Source organism: Heterobasidion irregulare (genome assembly GCF_000320585.1).
Source record: "Heterobasidion irregulare TC 32-1 unplaced genomic scaffold scaffold_07, whole genome shotgun sequence".
In the NCBI taxonomy this organism is placed as follows: Eukaryota; Fungi; Basidiomycota; class Agaricomycetes; order Russulales; family Bondarzewiaceae; genus Heterobasidion; species Heterobasidion irregulare.
The window spans coordinates 124,894-144,980 of NW_009258203.1; the positions used below are offsets into that span (position 1 = coordinate 124,894).

At 48.2% G+C, this 20,087-nt stretch overlaps 7 protein-coding genes across 7 annotated transcripts; 4 read left to right on the forward strand and 3 right to left on the reverse strand.

Moving 5' to 3' along the window:
* Window positions 1–1,150: 1,150 nt before the first annotated feature.
* On the forward strand, window positions 1,151–2,532 carry HETIRDRAFT_322579 (uncharacterized protein; the record flags this gene model as incomplete). Its single annotated transcript, XM_009549730.1, has 5 exons — window positions 1,151–1,208; window positions 1,255–1,409; window positions 1,465–1,540; window positions 1,587–1,720; window positions 1,771–2,532. The coding sequence occupies 5 exons, from the start codon at window positions 1,151–1,153 to the stop codon at window positions 2,530–2,532; spliced, it is 1,185 nt and encodes a 394-aa protein (XP_009548025.1).
* Window positions 2,533–2,839: 307 nt separating this feature from the next.
* HETIRDRAFT_172027 (uncharacterized protein) lies at window positions 2,840–6,344 on the forward strand (the record flags this gene model as incomplete). The annotated part of the gene is made up of 5 exons (XM_009549731.1): window positions 2,840–2,929; window positions 3,037–3,549; window positions 3,600–3,675; window positions 3,739–3,875; window positions 3,930–6,344. The coding sequence occupies 5 exons, from the start codon at window positions 2,840–2,842 to the stop codon at window positions 6,342–6,344; spliced, it is 3,231 nt and encodes a 1,076-aa protein (XP_009548026.1).
* A 686-nt stretch (window positions 6,345–7,030) lies between these two features.
* Window positions 7,031–10,177, reverse strand: HETIRDRAFT_419178 (uncharacterized protein; the record flags this gene model as incomplete). Its single annotated transcript, XM_009549732.1, has 7 exons — window positions 7,031–7,081; window positions 7,157–7,263; window positions 7,299–8,072; window positions 8,146–8,232; window positions 8,313–9,394; window positions 9,447–9,575; window positions 9,597–10,177. 7 exons carry the CDS (start codon window positions 10,175–10,177, stop codon window positions 7,031–7,033), a joined length of 2,811 nt encoding a protein of 936 aa, XP_009548027.1.
* Window positions 10,178–11,954: 1,777 nt separating this feature from the next.
* On the reverse strand, window positions 11,955–12,194 carry HETIRDRAFT_321751 (uncharacterized protein; the record flags this gene model as incomplete). The annotated part of the gene is made up of 1 exon (XM_009549733.1): window positions 11,955–12,194. A coding segment is annotated over one exon (240 nt), but the record flags the coding sequence as incomplete, so codon positions are not given.
* A 122-nt stretch (window positions 12,195–12,316) lies between these two features.
* HETIRDRAFT_419179 (uncharacterized protein) lies at window positions 12,317–12,805 on the forward strand (the record flags this gene model as incomplete). The annotated part of the gene is made up of 1 exon (XM_009549734.1): window positions 12,317–12,805. One exon carries the CDS (start codon window positions 12,317–12,319, stop codon window positions 12,803–12,805), a length of 489 nt encoding a protein of 162 aa, XP_009548029.1.
* A 936-nt stretch (window positions 12,806–13,741) lies between these two features.
* On the forward strand, window positions 13,742–15,305 carry HETIRDRAFT_419180 (uncharacterized protein; the record flags this gene model as incomplete). Its single annotated transcript, XM_009549735.1, has 4 exons — window positions 13,742–13,824; window positions 13,851–14,012; window positions 15,120–15,224; window positions 15,278–15,305. The coding sequence occupies 4 exons, from the start codon at window positions 13,742–13,744 to the stop codon at window positions 15,303–15,305; spliced, it is 378 nt and encodes a 125-aa protein (XP_009548030.1).
* Window positions 15,306–17,374: 2,069 nt separating this feature from the next.
* On the reverse strand, window positions 17,375–19,361 carry HETIRDRAFT_117346 (uncharacterized protein; the record flags this gene model as incomplete). The annotated part of the gene is made up of 10 exons (XM_009549736.1): window positions 17,375–17,456; window positions 17,509–17,612; window positions 17,956–18,164; window positions 18,261–18,346; window positions 18,404–18,427; window positions 18,484–18,537; window positions 18,754–18,771; window positions 18,931–19,010; window positions 19,256–19,281; window positions 19,334–19,361. 10 exons carry the CDS (start codon window positions 19,359–19,361, stop codon window positions 17,375–17,377), a joined length of 711 nt encoding a protein of 236 aa, XP_009548031.1.
* Window positions 19,362–20,087: the final 726 nt, after the last annotated feature.

Genomic DNA, 20,087 nt, shown 5'->3' on the forward strand with positions numbered 1-20,087 from the left:
GTACATCCCGCAATAGCGAATGATCCATGCCCGGCCGCGAGAAAACCTGCGAGCTATCGCAACTGAGAATTCGTGAGCTTTATGTCGTTTGCATCCTGAATTACGTCCCCTGGTCGCATTTGCCAGGCTTTGGTGCCCTTGCGATATCTGCAGTGACATCAATCTCCAAGGTCGAGGGGACACCTAGTGATGGCGCTCCTCAGCATCTCTCCTAATCATGCGTGGCCTTCATGGCACCAACGTTGAGTGCAACCCTTTCCAGACCTCTGCCACAGTGACCAACCATGGATCATGGCGCAAGACTGACATAGGAAGGCGGAAAGAGACAGTAGTCACAATGACCGCTGCAGTGTTTGTCCGTTGCCGTTAGTTTCAAACCTCGCTCATGCTGATGTCGCCCACGAATATGCTAATAGAGAAGAGGCGCACACATCAGTCTGTTTATAAATCTATCCTAAGTGCTAGCATGCTCACTATTCACAAGTATTGGCGAGGTGAGCAACGACACCTGTCTGCATGCGCCACGCTCACTTCCATCAGAACACAGCCCACCTCAGGACATGGATACACAGATCGATCGGCAACGATGATGCCAACGGGAATGGCTGCGATGGCTGCCGCTCAATATGGAATGAGCACCTCTGACAATTGTCATCTATACAGATCCTATGCCACTACGCGATGACACCTCACGCTGTACTATCTACCTGCATCATGTCGCGGCACTGGTGCACTCTAGATCACATGAACCCGATGCCGGGCATGATCGCGACCTCCCTCGGTGAAGACTATGCGAAAGCAGATGGATTAGCGATAGAAGGCCTCGTTGGACAGTGACTAGTAAACGTTGAGGGTATCGTCGAAATAGATTGTTGAATCACGCCCAAACCGGATCCATTGATACTGTAATGAATCGACATAGACACTATGTGTCCATCATCTGAACATCCACGACTTGACTAAACCGGCGTCTCTCGGTGGTGTACTATTGCATCGTCTTAAGGGGAGGATCTGTGTTGTAAAATGTTCACCACGTCACGCGCGCACGTGGTCGGATACGAGGACGTGACACTGCGATTCAGATGTTCAACTTCTCCGTCAAGTTTCAGTGTAGTTCACTGTCTACATCTTCCTCTCAAATTTCTCTTCAATGGCCACCAGCCTGTCTAAGAATATTGAATCCAAATATTCTTCCTGCACCTCTCCAAGTATGTCTCTATCCTTATTCATACGCGAAATGCTCACCCTTTCTAGACAAGAAGCGGTGCAGAGCTAGTTCGAAGAACCATATTCCAGATGAGCCCTCTAAAGATACAGAGAAATGTCTCGTAACAGGAGACTTGGAGACTGAGTCTTCGGTCCATCTCTGCTATGTCTTTCATGAGCGCCACTGGAACAATCATCCTCTGGTCGGTCTTTGCAAGATTCTCCTGCGCCTAAGCTAATTTTAACCGATCCATCAAGCTATCGCGTCTTGAATGGGCGTGGGGAATGAAATATGATACCATTCAAATGGATACAGACTCTAACGCCATATCGCGTGCGTACTCTTCATTGCCAAAAATTCTTGTCCTCACAGTCTTCAGTTCGTCATGATTGGCGTGATTTATTTGAATCTAATCGCTGGGCCCTGATGCCCTCGATGGATATAATCGACAAGCTGTGGGACCGCTGGGAAAGGTTTCTGCTGAGTAAGGGCAATGTTCCCTCGATTGAGGATGTACGTTTCTGAATTCTGCATTGCTGTATAGAGCTTGACATATTCCTTAGATATATAACGGTGCGGAAACTTTTGAATATCGCCTCGTGCCGCTGTTTCCCGATGTTCCTTCTGTTTCCCGCTGCTGCCAAGCCGAGGATGGAAACGACGAGACTGCAGGCACCTCCGTCTATCCATATCCATTCGACACTCTGCCGCCAATTTTCTCAAAAGTCAAACCCCACTTCGTGGTATGCGATGCTGGTAGGAAGCTTGTGTCGATGTTTCCCAAACTGGACACAACTACCTTGCTTCTGGCCCGTATCTATGGAGTCTCTCACGATAAAGCCAACTTTGCCCTCATCGTGGTGTATCAAACGTATTGCACATGGAAACGCCGTGTGCATCCTGCGACCTTTGTGACATCACCGCGAAGGACTGAGTCGCAGTCGCGCTCTGGCCCTATCGAGCCCGTTCAACCAAGATTTGCATCGCAAGGGGCTAGCCGCTCGGGGAAGCGAATCAAGGCAACTGACAAAGTTATCGACGCGGTGTGCCCGCAGTCGAATCTTGTCAGATATGCCACCACCTTCTCGCGTGTCACTGCATGCCGACCGGACGTTCTAATCGTAGGAGATTCTGGGTGGGATACCGAGATGGACGCAGAATATGAAAAGATCCGGCTCCGTCGCGTGATCACAGCCTCAAAACGATGGGTCAAGAACTGTGAACGGGAGGCTCGATTATCTGGCGGGTGGACTTCTTGTGTCGCAGACGATGAACAAGTGATACTATACCGTCGAGAGCCGAGTCGGAGGATGCTTTCAACGTAATGTATCCCTTGTGCGACGCAATTGTGACAGTAACCTAGCTGGACTAGACCCTCTACGGTTGAATACTATTATCTGTATATGGCTTTCGATCAAAGCGATCATGTAACCCGAGATGTCCATTAATGGTGATCAGCATTGTTCGAGGTGGTGCGTTGAGCTTTGGTGACCTCCGCTTCATCTCCGTATCTAGATTGCCGTTGATGTGAAGGTCGGCGATGGGGCTTGAAGGTATGAAATGCTTTATTGTGATTGAGGGCTAGTACGTTGATCACCAATGTGCGATCCCTAGAATGAACCTTTGTCCACAATGTGGCTTTTACTTCGGCACCCTATTCCGCTTGACGCCTCAAGGCTTCATGTGTCTGTGGCAAGGTGGAAAACATTGCGACAGTATAAAGTGTGTTACCTCTGACTCTGCCTCTCAATCAACTCACCCCGCAACTTCCCTTCCCTTCCTTCCACTTGACTATTTTCTGAATCATGTCCATGACCCCTTCCATCCAGTCATCTATTCCTAGCCCTGCTCTTGCGCACATAGGTGTGGAATCTGATCCGAGCTTGGCCAACACCACATTCAATGAAGACCCCGTAACGACAAGGCCTGATGGTCCCGACCGTGAACAGCCCAAGGGCGAATTGACACCTCCTACTACCCTTGGTGAGGAGGAGGAGGAGGAGGAGGAGGAGGAGGAGGAATCCTTTGGAACGACAATGAAGGTGGCTCCGCCGAATGATTCGCAAGAGGAGTACACCAGTGAGTCGGATGAAGAAGTGGACAGAAGCGATGACCCTTCCTACAGTCCTGGAGGCAGGTCTCCGAACGCTAATCGCTCCGGATTACTACATTTTGGACATAGGCGTCCCCTTGGCATGTCTACAAGCGCCGCCAGCAAGAACAATGTGAAGGAATTAGATCCAAACGGTGGACAATGCCTGCTCACCCGTGACCTGGCGAAGGAGACAGGGATTGATAACGCTCATCTGCTCCCCCAAGCCTGGAACAACGATCCTGAACTGGTGAGTAGATTCCTGTTGCCGGGTATGAAGTGCGATTGATTGCTTTGTAGCTCACGAGGTGCGAGTGGGCTCTGGGCCAAAAGTATAAAACTCTCCACGTTGACGAGCCTAGAAACATGGTCAAATGTGAGTAAATGTTCTTCTTTCGTCCTGCCCTTCCTTTTCTGGTTGATTTTACATGATTGTTAGTCCGAAAGGATTGGCATTGGAACTATGACCAGGACATGTTCCTCTTAATGCCTCCATTGAAGATCATCGAGGCCTTTGATGCCCGTAGAGTGGCTCTCGAGGAATTATCATCTGAAGACCCCCCAGACATCATGTCGGTAAGCCCTGATTCGTTATGCTCAATGAGTATCATTGTTGATCTTGTACACTAGTTGTATGGCGACGTGGACATCTTCGAGTATCGCCTCGTTCCACTTACGAATAAAATTACAAATATATTTCGCTTCAACAGGGATGACGACCCCATTTCACCCACCACTCATATTTCCTCGACTTCTAACCCTTCGCTGCCCCCCACTACTGACACTAATCAGGATGTATCGAAGTCCGAGGCTATCCCCACATGGCCTACCACTTCCGATGGCGATCATTCTGCATCTGATTCCCACTCCTTACCATCTGTCACTCCTTTACTTACTGGTCACAGTGTGTCCAATCCCAACTCCTTATCGCCCGCCACTTCTGAGGTCGACTATCCTGCATCCGGTTCCAACGTCGCTGCATTAAATGTCGGTCTTTCTGAGCCCCAATCCAAGTTATCTATCCAAAGTGACAGCTTGATTTCTGATAAAGACTTTTTAGTGTCAGACACCGATCAGCTACTCGTAGATGCCGGCGATGAAGCCCGTGTGGGACTTCCTGCAAGCGAAACAGGAATTCCTGCCACCCAAGACAAGACATCGAAGATGAATCGTCCCGCAGCCAAATCCGATTGGTCATGTCATTGTTACCCGTTTGACACATTGCCGATTCTTCTCTCCCATGCCCTACCCCATTTCGTTCTCTTGAATGCAGGGGCGAAATTGACAGGGACGAAATTGGGAGGAAAAAAATTGGTAGGGGAGGAATCGGCGGAAGAGTCGGCGGAGGAATCGACAGGAGAGGAATCGGCAGAGGAATCGGAAGGGGAAGTACTACAGGAACTGGCGCTCGTGGTCGCTGACATTTTCAAGGTCAACATTATACAAGCGATGGAGGCGCTGTTCAAAATGAAGAAGGTCTATGGTTCGTGGATTAACGCAGTTGTTCCATCGACGTTCCACATAAAGTCACAGCGTTTGTCATCGGAAGACGAGACCACTGACTCAGAAGGGGAACAGGAACAGCTCGACCACCCGGGCCTGAGGCCGGGGCACAATGATGGTCAGATTGACTCCGACAGGAGTAAGCGCTATTCCAGACGTCAAAATGATAAAGAAGCCCAAGATAGCCATGATCCTGTGGACAATGTCACAGATACAGAAGTCCTCCTAACTCACGTATCGGTCGCAAACCCAGAGGCATCCGGCGAGCCCAGCGAGTCTTCTCACGCATCCATTCCCACTTCCACCTCTGCTCTGGACCCCGACCAGACTGCTACATCCATTGCACTCGCTGCACCCGCTCAGACTATCCCGCCTGCTCAGACTATCCCGCCTGCTCAGACTATCCCGCCTGCTCAGACTATCCCGCCTGCTCAGACTATCCCGCCCGCCAATATCATCAATCTTGCTGTACTTGCTCCAGTGGTGCCCATCGAGGCCCCCTTGTACAGCCAAGTGGCGGCAGCGAGGAGGTCAGTCGCATCTGGGAAGGCCCCAATCGGCACATCTAGGCAGGCAAGTCGTGGTGTACCAATGAAGATTCCGACAGCCATCCCAAGAAATGCATGGAATAGGGCCGGCGTAGCAGGACCATCTCCACAGGAACTCATTCAATCTAGGAAACTGGCAACTGGTAGTAGCATACCCATACAGAACATGGCGACCGCGCAGGAAAACTCGGCTTGGACGACAGTAAGACACCGTTCTCCTCCGGCTGGATCTAAGATCAAGTACTCTCATCGTGCCTCAGGGTCTCCTGGACGTGGCTCGGTACCAGCCAATTCTCGTACTCTTGGCGCCAGCAAAATGGCTTCACACAATACCACTTGGACGACAGCGAAACACTCTCAGGCTGTAAGTGCATCGCACGCCAGGGGCACTGGACATGATTCGGGACATCAGGGCAAGGGCAAAGTATCTCCTGGGGCCAGTGTTCCTCGCACGGGCGCAAGTGCACTGCTCAACGTACCTGTACGTGTCGAAGACGACTCCCAGAGCCAGAGGATCACTCGACGTTTGCCGGCCCCTTCACTAGCAATTGCCTCGGACGGCCAAGGCACTCGGACGAACAAGCAGTCTTTGAACCACGGATCCAGCAAGAGTGGAGGCGAAGGAGCCTTGGATCCGCCAGATCAGAAACGGAGGCGAGTCGCGCGTCCATTAGAAGGCGATGCGGACCTGTCAACTTCCCGTATCCCACGGCCGGCGGGCACACGGGTCATCGACCGGATGAAGCCTAAGATGACGCCTTCCCTATCGCATCGGAGGGTCTCCTTCGCGCAAGACCAAGGAGAGGATCATCCCGTAGCTTCTGGCTCACAAGGTATAACTGAGAGGATGCCAGCGAGTGTGATGCATCCAAGCAGCCAGAGAGACTCGAGGTCAACGCACGCGGATGATGAGCAAGATGAGAAAGGTCGTAAGTCAACTAAACCTGGGAAGAAGAGGAGGTACTCTAGACGGTCGTTGGGGGAAACGATCTAAACAGATTTGTTTATCATGTGAGTATCGGCGCGAAAGGGTTGGTCTGAGTCTCTTTGATCATAGGCATGTAGTTTTTTGTTATCATTGACTTGGTCAGACAATATGCGTCGTTGCTGTACTAGAATGTCGACAGCCGCTTATGTTGCTTATGTCCTCTATGCACTAAATGATAATTATGGAATTGCTATGATATGTGGAGGGACTTCACTTACCCGGATATTACCGTGACGTGTACACACATCAGCCGGAGATGGCCGGTCACAGCCGGAGATATCCAGTTGTCTCAGTACTATCGTTGCACCGGAGTGGCAAAAAAAAAAAAGATTTCTTCGTAACATCTTCAATTAAGCTTCCTTTCGCTCCAATTTTTTATCATACCTGCGGAAGCTTCTTAAAATGTGTTCTGTTATTTTTTTATATTTTAGAGTGAACTGAAAGAATTATTGTGATATGATTGAGAAGGTGTGTCCGAAAATGAGCAAAACTTGGGAGTTGCAAATCTTTCCGACGATCGGGTCACATGTTGTCACATTCAAATTTGAACTCCGGCAGCCTGTAATTGTACCGGCACACAGCTTGAAGCTCGAAGTTTTGAGACACAACATGAACAATGGATAAATTGATACACAAATAAACACAGCAAGAGTCAAGTAAGACATTGGAATGATTTGAGAACAGGATCCTGGCTAGTAAGAATGGTCAAAAGGAGGATAGCTGTAAGGGAAGGGCATGGAATTCTGATCAGGGTACAAAACATGCGAGTGCGTAGGTGTGTAATAAGAAAAGGGCTGTAAGGCCGTCAGGAGACTGACCGGATGGCGAGAGGGCCCTGCCTCTGGTGTCATCGAATAAGACTGCCATGGCAGAGGCACTGATTCCGGCAAAGGGATATTAGCCAATGCGGGAGGGGGGGATTTTGCTTGGTAGGAAATAATGGTGCATGGAATCGTCGACATTGTGATGGACGTTCGGACTCATGTGAGACTGATGGACCGCGCGCCATCTGGGTGTCATCAAGTGGGGGCTGCATACGCTCAAAGTCTCGCGCGGCATGTTTGCAACCTCGTGTACGGCGTGCAAAAAGACCAGCAAAGCGGGGGTCATCGGCGAGGGAGGGCATTGCGTCAAGATGGGTTTGAATGTGTTCTATGATGACCTTGTTAGTACCTTCGACCAGCAATCCTAGCGCGCTCGCAATGTCCCCCAGTTCCTCCTTGGCCTTTGTCTTCAAGCCCCCACTGAAGACTGTTGACGTTACTGCACGTCGGGCTTCACAGTCTCGGGCTGCATCCTTTTTCTTCTTCTCATCTTCCTGCTTTTTTGCTTCTTTTGCGGTGCGCGCAGTCTTCGCGAGCTGCCACTCTGCTTGAGCTTCAGCCGATGTGAGGACTCGTGACGTTGTGTTGAAATGACGTTCCCCCTGTGTGTGTGTCTTCAAATTGAGTTGGTGTTGGACCACACCAAAGTGCCGCTTCATGAGGGCACAGTGAGCCTTGGAAGCGTTGAGCTGTATCGCCATCTCCGACATCTCAAACTTGCGCTGCCGCAGAATATTTTGGAGGTGCTGGATTTCAAGTTGATCTCGGGTTTGTCGAGAGGAGGATTGTGATGGGTAGGGTGAGGGAGGGAGTGCAAAGGCGGTTGAAGAAGGGGTGGAGAGTGCGGACGTCATGGAATGCGTGCGCCATCTGCTGCTGTTGCTGTGGGATGGCATTACTGAGTAGTCTTCTGTATAGATTAAAATAGAGTAGATCAGTGAGAATGCAATTAACGAAAGAAAGAAAGAGACCGGACGACGCACCAGCGCGCTCACTATCAGATCGTGACAGGGCAGCGTATGCTCCATGCCTGTGCAAGATTTCCAGCCTGTCCAAGCCCTCCTTTGAGTCTCCTCGTTGTCATTGTCGTTGTCATTGCTGTTGTCGCTGTCCCTTCTGCCGCCGCCTCTGCCTTCCCTTCTGCCACCACCTTCGCCGTCCTTTCTGCCACCAAGGCCATCATCCCCACTGTCGTCGTCCCCGCTGCTGTTGTCTCCACCGCCATCCCCGCCACTGCCATCTCCACTGCCGTCCCTGCCGTCACTGTCTCCACCGCCATCGCTGTTGCTGCTGTCTCCACCGCCATCGCTACTGCTATCGTCTCCACCGCTGTTGCCACCGCCATCGTCCCCACTGCGACCGGTCCCGCCACTGTCCTTCTTGTCCCTGTAATGCTTGTGGTTGTGGTTGTGCTCGTGGTTGTGCTCGTGGTTGCGCTCGTGGTTGTGGTCGCACTCGTGGTTGTGGTCGTGCTCATCTTCGCGCTCATGCTCGTCTTTGTGCTCGTGGTTCTTGTTGCCATCGCCATCATTGCCATCATCGGAGTCCTCTAAACTTGCGCAGGAGTCTTTGCGCAAGTCCTCTCCAGCCATTCCTTCGTCGCACGTGCTGCTGTTGTCCAGCTTGTTTGAAAAGTTGTCCAAATCGTCGTCAGAGCTTGTGTCAGAGTTGTCCCATGGGATGAAGGTATCGTCGGATGAATCAGATGAAGGATCATCACTGAAGGAAGGCATGATGGTCGGATATGATGAGGGAACATTAGCGAGGCGTAACGTTGCGTGACTAGGTGCGAAATCCTCATCCGAAAAGACTTGAGGATTGATGGGATGGATCCCGCTCTTTTGCCATGTGGACAAAATTGTATCCACCTTGAAGGCATGATTCCGTGCCACGAGATAGACATGAACGACATCTTTCAAGGCAAGCTCCCGATTCTTGTCCTCAAGAAATGTTATGCAGCATTTCTTCCATTCCCGCTGAAGCGGTCCAAACACTCCAACATTGAGTGGCTGAAGACGGTGGGTTGTGTGAGGTGGAAGGCAAAAAAGATGGATGCCATGTTCTAAAGCAAGCTCTCGCATTCCATCTGCTTCATGTGAGCCATGGCCATCATATATTAGCAGAATAGGTTTCTTTGAGATATTTCGGGCCTTCACCTGAGGAATGAAGCCCTTCGCAAACCACTCAGTACATATGTAATCAGAGGTCCACCCATTTTCGGAGGTTGCAATGCTAGAAATAAATTAATTCTCAAAAAAAAAATCAAAACAGAATGATAACGCACATGATTCTCTTGTCGGTCCCTTCTGACCACTCCGGGCACTGCTCCACACCGGGAAAAACAAACCCCGGTAAGATATTCCCACCGTCGGCAGAGACACATTCGATCACTGTCACGAGTTGCAAATTTGCACTCTACAACACTGTGTGTGACCTCTGACTACGAGAAAAAAACAATTTTTCCCTTCCAGCTTTCCTTCCACCTCCCAACTGTAATCCCTTCTCATCCATGTTGTATATATTCTCCCAGGGAATCCTGTGCTCATCAATAAAACTCTTCAGGAGCTTGAAGTGATGATCAGTGGTAGGGAAGTTGAACGCTTGCGCGCGCTTCGGATCTAGACCAGTCGGTCGACCAAGAACCAGATCAGGGTGCTGCTCCAGGAACCCCTTGAGCCAAGTTTTGGAAGGAGTTCTTCCGCACAGCGCCTCAACTTTTGGACCGATCGTGCACTTGCTAACTGCATGGCCCGTGTGACCTAAATAAACTAACCAATCAGCAAGCACCTTCTCTTGTGCATTGTTCAACAATTGTTGGACTTCATGGGCCTCAACAGGCCTCCGAGTGAGGCCTAGATATCGGTTCCGCAGCGTGTGGTAGTTAACCTCGAAAGCTTCAGCAGCAGAACTATAGGATTTATGGACATTACTTTGTAGAGATTTGCATGCCTCTTGAAGGCGGTGTTCTACATCGTCCTTCTGTGTCCTAGCGCGCTTTTTTGCTGCACTTGCCATGTTTTGACAAGGTTTTACGGCACGCGCTGTATTTGCGAGCAGTTGCAAAGTTGCGGCTTGCCATGCGGAGATTCAAAAAGATGACCAAGCATCACGTGGCCCGAGGCTCCCTGTCACTCTGCCTGCCATCAGACACTGCCCGTCAAAAACAATTTGGTGAAGAGCATTGGAGTCTTCAAAGTCAAATAAATTTGTCTATATGTTTTCAGTAGTACCTGTTCATCTTCCCGATTTTTTCTTTTGGCAATTGAGCTCAAGGATCTGAGAGATCTTGAGCATCTTTTAGAGAACACTGTCCTAAAAACCATTATCCATTGCTTCCTCACTGCTGCACCCAATTTCTGTTCTTAAAAAAACTACACTACTTGAAGAGTACTTACATGAACAACTATGAATTTTTTTGAAAGGTGCCGTCAAAAAATGCTGCGAGGAGCTTGATTTTGAACCTCCCATCCCATTTGCAACTCCGGTGCAACGATAGTACCATACCTAGCACCGCGGCCCGGATCCCTCTGATGCGCCTGGTCAGCCGGATATCTCTGGCGTGCTGACCTCAGCATGCGGCCACTGCAGTCAAAATAGTGAAGCAAACATGTCAAAGTGGGGAATCGAACCCTACATCCCAAGGATCCAAACCACTATCAATCACACAACATGACCACTATACCACACTCCCTTGCATAAATTTAAAGTCCACTCTACTAAGTACACACAGTATGAACAAGTGATTAACAAGAAACAGTGACTGGCCAGAGACATCCTGCTGGGATATAACTGGTTTTTGGCCCTGTAATGCCAGATAAAAGCAATGAAGGGCCGGAAAACATACAGCTTGACAGACCTGTAGAGAAAATTACATAATAAGAGACGTCTTCATGTATTAAATAACTCAAAACCCTACCTCATGCTTATTGTTGATACACTAGAGGTAGCTCTAAGTGCTGAGCACAACACCAAAACAACCTCTAATGCAGGGGTGCTGGAGCTAGTATCTGATACACAAGGAATTGTTAGTGAGGACTTTAGAAATAGATGGCGCACTTGAGCAGCAGCAATGAGTGTGTAATTATAGCGCCCAAACAGTTTTGGGACTGCACCGAATACCGACCGAATGTTTGGTTGGTCATGTTGGCAATTCGGTTGGTAACAAGGAGGTAGTGTTGCAACCGACAACTACGTGCTTCAGGAGCCATACGGGACTCTGACAATATACGAGGGAGGATGAGGGGTACGAGCAAAGAGACAAGTATGTACATGAACAAGGCCAAACAACAAAGATGACAAGTTTTTGGGAGTCGATGGAGACGATTTCGATGGTTGAGACAAGTGCGAATGAGCTCTGAATCTGTGGGGTGCGAAAGCTGGTTTATTCCAGAGTTGTATGTAGGTTTTTATAGTAAACAGAGCCTCTAAGTAAAATATTAAACAAGAAATGAGAGTAGATGTCGAATGAGTGCCAAGCCTTAGCAATCAGAGAAGATAAGAAGGTAGGTGAGATGTCCATATGGGTTCTGAAGGTGATAAGGTGAAAGTTAATCAGTGATGGCAAAATCCCAAACATTCAGGATCTATTACCCGAGCATAGGTAGCAGGAAAAGGCATTGGAAAACCAATGAAAATAAAAAAGAGGTATTATACGACCAGGGTAGCCAGGTAATGGTGCAAGATTGCGTTTGACTGACCATGTGGAAGCCGGGAAGATAAGCGATAAGGACCAACCGACTTATGGAGGACATCGGCCAATATGGACTACTGGCTCTGATCTTGTAAACACTTATTATAACACTCCTGTGTGGTCATGGTAAGTATGTGAAGTGTGGGTGAACTGACCCAAGTGCTGCCAAACATCCTTTGGTGGCTTGTTGTTGATCAGGTAGGGACTGACCATGTTTGGTAAAAGTTGGTGTCTTCGGTACTTGTCGAGCGCTGTTTGGTATCTCCCCAAAGCTTCCTGAATACCTCCCTCAGACCCTAGCATGGGTGCATGCTCATTATCATACTCCCACTTGGGCATTGCAACTTACCACTTGACACTCTACATTCCAGTATCTCATCTTAGTCATGTATTGTCACACGCAGTCTATAAGTGTCCATGTCCTTCTTGTGACATCTCACCTTCACTTCTTATAGAATGTCCACATGGGTAGACCAAAGCACCCTGTCCGTGGCCCCCCACCCATCAACCGACCACCCTCCAAAGGCAAAACGTCCGCCAGCAAGATGAAGGGCAGCAACACGAGAGACCCAAGGGGTGACAACCCAAGCGCACGCGATGCGTCACCTGGCAGCTCCATAGGTGGCTGCGCCAGAGACCTCAATGCAAGGACCCTTTACACAAGAGGTATTGACGTGTTAGTTGGCCATGCCAGAGACCACAATGTGACAGGTGGCAATGTGACAGGCAGCAACACGACAGGCGGCAACTCAGCGTGCAAGTATGTAGCAGGATGCGGCAATGCAACAGTTGGCCATGCATTGGGTGGGAACTCTGTGAGTGAGCACATAGCAGGAGGCAGTAACATGTTGGGTGGGAACGTGTTAGTCAGTGATGCATTGGGCAGGAACTCAGGGGGTGGGCACATATCAGGAAGGATTGCCATGGTGGTCAAGGGAATGGTCAGCATCTAGGAGACGATGGCTGCCAACTGCGGATACTGTGGTGAGTGCACAGTCCTTGGCAAATTATCATGATTGGCTCACCTCTTTATCCTATAGCAGGTGGTTCTGTGTGAGCAGTGAGTGAGAGGTCAGCATAGGGAAATATGACCTCATCCATGTCACATGCTTGAAGGGGTCTCTTTCTCCAACATATATTCGTTGATCCCACCATTTTTTGACTCACATCCCTCTCTTCCCCACCTGTAATGACATCTTCCCTTTTCCTTTGTCCAATGACACATTGTTTTCCATGTTACCCATGTGAGAGACAACACATGCTCCAAACCACCTGAGCCATGGACCATGTACATCAACCTTGTCCTGTCTCCTCATATCATGCCTCGGACCCATGCCATCCTCCCCCAAGTCATCCTCCTTCTTCATCTGCACCAATCTGCTAGCGACCACAAACACATCATTGTCAAACAGAGCGGGGAACATTGTTGCATGCCTATATTTCTATGGTGGGGCTGACCTTATTCTCTCCTGCAACTGGCCTCTGGCATATTCCCTCCTTCCAAGCGACCCTTCCTTCCTGCCTTATGCAGTCCCTCTCTCAAGTTTCCATCAGCACAGGACCATAACCTTGCATGCGACAGTGAGATGACCTGACTGCCATATTCTCGTCTGCTGCATCCTGTTCAGTTCAACGTGAGCACACAATTGGCAAGCTTGATAGATCACAATGCCTGCATTTTTCATGCTGGACGAATGACACATGATGTAAAAATCTTGTTAGAGTGATTTACCTTGAACATGGACCTTGGTGCGCCGTCCCTAATTTTCTAAACTATACGCTCCCTATGCAGCCATCCCCCAACACTTGGATAGTCTCATCGCATGGCACGCCACATTCAAGCGCACCAGGGCTGTTGAGCCTCCTGCAAGCCAAGAGGTCACTAGCACATGCAAGGTGGCGACTTGAGGGCAGGTGGAATTAGGCCCACGAACCTGTTAGGACAGTGGGACGAGGACTCCACAGGAGTGACGTGACAGCCACAACTGTTTCAGGCAGGGGGGATGAAGACTCCACAGGAGGCGATGTGATGGCCACAAATGTTTCATACAAGGGGGATGGGGGCTTGAGGGCAGGCGACACAATAGACGTAAATGTGTTAAGAATAAGGGGCGGAGACTCCACAGCAGGCAACACAATTCACGCATCTGAGGCAGATAGGTGGGACCATGACTCTGATGGGGGAAATGACATGCTGATGAGCATGCACCCACGCTAGGGTCCGAGGGAGGGATTCGGGAAGCTTTGGGGAGATACCGAACAGTGCTAGACAAGTACCGAAGATGCCGACTTTTACCGAACACGGTCGGTCCCTACCCGACCGACGACAAGCCACCAAAGGACGATTTGGCAGCACTTGGGTCAGTTCGCCCACACTTCACGTACTTACCATGACCGCACAGGAGGGTTACGATAGGTGTGTATGAGATCGGAGCCAGTATTCCGTATCGGCCGATGTCCTCCGTGAGTCGGTCGGTCCTTATCGCTTATCGTCCCGACTTCCGCATGGTCGGTCAAACGCGATCTTACACCATTGCTTGGCCACCCTGGTCGTACGATACCTCTTCTTTATTTTTCATTGGTTCTCCAACGCCGGTTCCTGCTACCTACACTCGGGCGATGGATCCCGAACGTTCGGGATTTCGACATCACTAATTACCTTTTACCTTATCACCTTCGGAACCCATATGGACATCTCACCTACCTTCTTATCTTCTCTGATCGCTAAGGCTTGGCGCCCATTCGACATCTACTCTCATTTCTTGTTTAATATTTTAATTAGGGGCTCAGTTTACTATAAAAACCTACATACAACTCTGGAATAAACCAGCTTTCGCACCCCACAGTTCAGAGCTCATTCGTATTCGTCTCAACCATCGAAATCGTCTTCGTCAACCTCCGAAAACTTGTCATCCTCGTCGTTCGGCCTCATTCGTGTTCGTACTTGTCCCTTCGCTCGTACCCCCGTCCTCCCTCGTATATTGTCAGGGTCCCGTGTGGCTCTTGAAGCACGTAGTCGTCGGTCACGACACTACCTTCTCGTTACCGACCGCATCGCCGACACGACCGACCGAACATTCGGTCGGTGTTCGGCGCAGTCCCGAAACCGTTCGGGCGCTATAATCTCACCCTCCCCGATTGCTTCTCAGTACGCCTTCAATTTCTAAAGTCATCACTAACAATTCCTTGTGTATTAGATACTAGCTCCAGCACCCCTGCATTAGAGGTTGTTTTAGTGTTGTGCTCGGCACTTAGAGCCACCTCTAGCGTATCAACGCGCACATTTGCATTAGGCAGGGACACAAAAGATGGGCACATGCTAGTGCAAGATGCAACTATCAAGGAGCGGAGTCTCCAAGTTAGCTCCCTCCGGTGAGTGTAGAGTCATCCAGCCCTCACAATCTACTCACCTCAATGTCTTCCAGCCCCTGCCTCTGCGTGAGGGGGGAGTGATAGATTTTGGCAAAAGGCATTGTAACATTCTCCCCATCGCATAATCACCTACAACATTAATGTTGTCTGGCCCCATCTGTCTTGCCTCTCATTTGTCACTCTGCCCCATATAATCATATCTCCTCTTTTAGTGACCCAATCATATCCTCTTGCTCTTGATATCACCAAAGCAAGAGCTAGCTTTGTGTTCTTGTGTCCTACAACACTCTCCGCCAGCACATTCCCTCTATGAATGCCCAACCCTGCATTCTGAGCATCTTTGCGCCATTTCAATCAGCAGTTCTCAACATTACCCAGACAACAAGTGGGCATGCAGTGGACAGATGTTCTGCTCGCTACATTCTCATGCGTTACGATGTTCACCTGCCACACCATCAATGTAACAAGACTGGCAGCTCATATACCCGTCACTCATCCATATCCCATTGCACTAAGTTGCCACCATTGGCTCAATCTCAATCTAGTAGAGCAACTGATCCTATGAGTCTGTCTGCTTATAATTTGCACAGAATGCGCACATCCCACAAAGCAGGATCTGAGGATCAATGCCCCACAAGCTCTCCAGCACATCCAGAACCCATCTTGCCTGTCAACCTGATCCTGATGGTGCCGTATGCGCCATAGGTGAATAGGCCTCGCTCCATGGGGGAAATTGTGGCCATCTTCACAGGAAAGGGCAATATTCTGAGAGCACCTCATGGCACTGTCCTCACCCCATCACAGTCCCATTTATCTAAGGCACAGCAGGTTAGACAAAGTGAGGGGGGGCTGAGAAACAAGGCAACCCTACAACAGATATGCTTGTACACCCCCCACTCTGGCTCATGATGAGTAGGGAGTGAATGATGGGTTGGGCACCCATAAGTCTCAAGAGATTGCCTTTTTACTGCTTGTGAGGGGGACGTTACAAGGAGGGGACACAGCTGCTGATCAAGTATATGATGGAAATAGCTGCTCTGACATTTATATTGGCACACAATCATCTAAATCACATGAATCCTTTTTGAAAACTCCACAAAGCTGTTGTGATAAAGCCATGAAGACTGGGCTGCCTGTCTGATGCAAAGCTTAATTTTAACTCCAAATGCTAAACGTAGCACTTACTTGAATGCATAGGCCGAGAGCCTAGCCATTTCCCCCCTGACATTACTCAACTCCTCCATAACTCTTCATGGTAGTTAAAAAGTGTAAGATCTGACACATCTCTTCTTCGACCAACATGAGCTGCTCTTGCCACCGTGTTTTCAACATGCTTCGACAGAACCAATGCACCTTCAACATTACAAGACCATAAGTGATGAGGCTGACGTAATATAGGGATAGAATGCATTCACTCTCCTCACAGTATTGCTGGATTTCTTCATTCTGGCCCTCAACAAAGCAGAAGTCCGACCAGATCCAGAATGGCAGTCTCTTGTTATCTCCCAGTTGTTGATCCACAGTATACATAGTAAAGGGGATGACATCAGAGACTTGGAGTTCCCTATATGTGGGGTCGTGGGGTCTTCTGGTGAGAGACCGAGACTTATGAGTTTGCTACATGCAAGCCTGTACCTTGATGCTGCAGCATGGATGGCCTGCTTATGATTTTTTATCTTTAGGTTCACACATATGTTGTGGATCTGACTAGACTCTGCCCATTTTTCCTGCTTCACCGCATAGGATGTGATGACATAAGCCCTCAAATCATTGAGGGCATTGTTGGCTTGCCCTTGTCATAATCACCTCTTGACCTCTGCAGCCTGAGACATAGCACTATAGGTGGTAATTGCTAAAGCATAATCGGATGGCAGGTTGACAGCCATGGCTTGGACCCTGTGACACACTGCACTCCTCAATGATTGGCTTGATATGGTGCCAGGCTGCTCTGTGTGTAACAAAGCAGCATTATGTTTTGCCGAGTATGGACGAGCGCCTGCATTATTGTGTGCCATGTGCTTTTCTTGTTTGATTGGCGGCCCGTGAACATTAAATTTGATGGACGAGCAGTTCACTGTGTCACTATCCTTCATGGCTTCATGAATCATGGGCTGAACATATTGTTCATGTAATGCACACCACATCTGATGTTATATCATAAAGCGGTGTCCCAGCTCCGAGTCCTCTAGCAACTTCTCATCAGCCAACTCCAACTCGTTCAGAAGATCCTCCCTACATTTAATAAATCAGACCAGGACACCTAGATAACAAGGATGTGACTTACCTGAGCTTTTGCAACTCCATACCCTCCACAACTGCTCCCACCATCCCTGTGCCCATGGCATCTATACCATCTTCATGCCTCTGCAGCAAGTTTGATGCTTGTCTCTAAGTGAGCCCTACAGAGGGGTCAGCAAGTGGTTTAACACAGCCCACTTGAGTGATGGACCTTTGTCCTTCTACGGCTCATATGGGTTGTGCAAGATATCATGCTGTTTCCTGTCTACCACCTTCTCTAGCCAATTCTGTTCCTCAACCTTCCATTGAGCCAGAGTCCCAGGCTTGATTTGAGTTTACAAGCACTGCAGTGCATCCTTCGCCCTGATGTACTCTGTCCATGCTTAGTCATACTTCTTTGATGTGGCCTCCACTAGTATGGGCACCTGAGGGTTAGACTGAGGATAAAAAGATGCACAGGTCCACACCTACCAATGCTGTGGGTTCATCACACATTCATGTCTGAGTGGTGATCATTGATGATGTCGTGACAATGTCCCAAGGTCATCTCATGAGTGCTGCCTCCGGTATTATTTAATATCGCCCAGATTTGTTCAGGGGCCTTGTCATCTGTCATCCCCATGCCGTGCAACCAATGGTATAAGAACTTATACCAACATGATGCTTTGTGCACCGGGAGATGAAATTTCGCGACAGCTGCCACTATGGTAGGGAATCGAGCCCCAGATACAGCTAGAAGGTGCTCTGTGTGATCGCCCATCCATGCCATTCATTTGTCAAAGTGGATCCAATACTAACAATTAATGTCGTAGTCTGAGACGTGCAAGCGCAGTTCCATCCAATGCTTCAAGCCAGATGCCATTGCAAAATCAACATTGGCAAATCTGAAGAGTGGTGACATCAATTTAGGGCATAATTGCTAAGCGCACTTTAGGGCATACCTTTCCCCCTTTTGTAGGTCTACCCTCCCCAGTAACACAAAAATGTGTTGGGCACAGGAAAGACCAACTGTTCTGGATACCTTACCCTAATACCCTCCATAGCCCATGGCTCCAAACTGATGGCACATAGATAGCTGGAGCATGAAATCAGACAGAGTGGGACCGCCATAATAGATCAGTGCTGTACCTCGCATTCCATTGGTCCTAGTAGTTTCTGATATGCTTCAAAGTCTCCCTCATACGCAAAATAGCCTACATGGCATCTAGAAAACCATCTCTTTGTATTAAGCTCTAATTAGTTCCATTTATGCATAATTAAGAACAATTAGGATTAGACATTTTTAGCTTACCCCTTCTCTAAACCTGTTCTAATTAGATATAATTTTCCTAAATTAGAAATTATTAGGATTGATTATAACTTGAAATTTCGGAAAAATCATAATAAATCAAGCATCACAGTTTTCATAGCCTTCTTATAGAGTCATGTCTATTAGAGCACTAGTTCAATACCTAAACACAGAATATACCTTATAACAAACTTGCCTTCTGCCAGAGTTGAACCAACAACCTCATATATGCAAGCACCAGGGACAAATGCTCTAAGCCACTAAGCCACAAGGTCTAAGGTATGAACTTGGTAATCTAAATAAGTAGACATAATATAGGCAACCTCAACATCTCTGATTTTATTCAACATTTATCTTTCCTCTATCTTATAAATAAATAGGTCAATAAATACCTAAAAAGTCAGGTCTTTCAGGATTTAGTTTAAACTCTAGCTAAGAAGATAATAAACCAATGGAAAATCACTAATATACTTTATATAGGATAAAAATAAATTATGGCACTTACACAATTTAGACTAAGAATGTATAAAACTATGATTGAGTGTAATATTCAATGGGACTCTACTAGTATAGGCAATGCTACCTGAATTTGCAAATTTGATCAAAAACATGATTATGAATAATTAAGATCCAATAAGAGAGAGGGGTTTTCCAAATAGCCACTAGTGAGGTAGAGGGTGGGGACAAGAGTATATGTATGGCATGCCTATATATAAATAAGCACAAGATTGTTGGAGGTGATCTTAATATGCTTGGTGCACATATTTCCTATATGGCAGGCAAATATATTATTCTGGCACCACATACCAACATAACTGTCTTTTCCACAGCCTAATAGCTAGAAGAAAACACCAAGTTTGAGCATCTTCTGTATAACAAGGCAATAAACAATATAAATAGTGCTAAAAATTGTAATATCAATAGTGATGACGATTGTGTGCTGCACAAGACAGTATTAGCCACTGTACTAATAGACAAGATCTATAAGGCTGCATATAGCATATCCCTAAGCCCAACCCACATGTTGTGTCCTATAATGACCAGTAGCAGGCATTGGCTAACAATGACAACTTTAATGATCTTGTGTGCAAGGACAAGGTACCTAGGTCTTCATAGCCTCTTGTGGCAGCTGCCAAGCTGCCAACAAAGTGGCTGGGGGCATCAATGCACATTTTTCTCTTTCTATATCCCTTATAAAAGCAGCTGGAAAGTCAGCAGAAGAGCTACAAGATCATGGTGCAGGCATATATAAAAGAGAGTAATGTGCTGAAACAGTATTTAATGTGCCACATTTTTATCTTCTCACTGATAGAGCAGTAGTACTTACTATTTCCTAC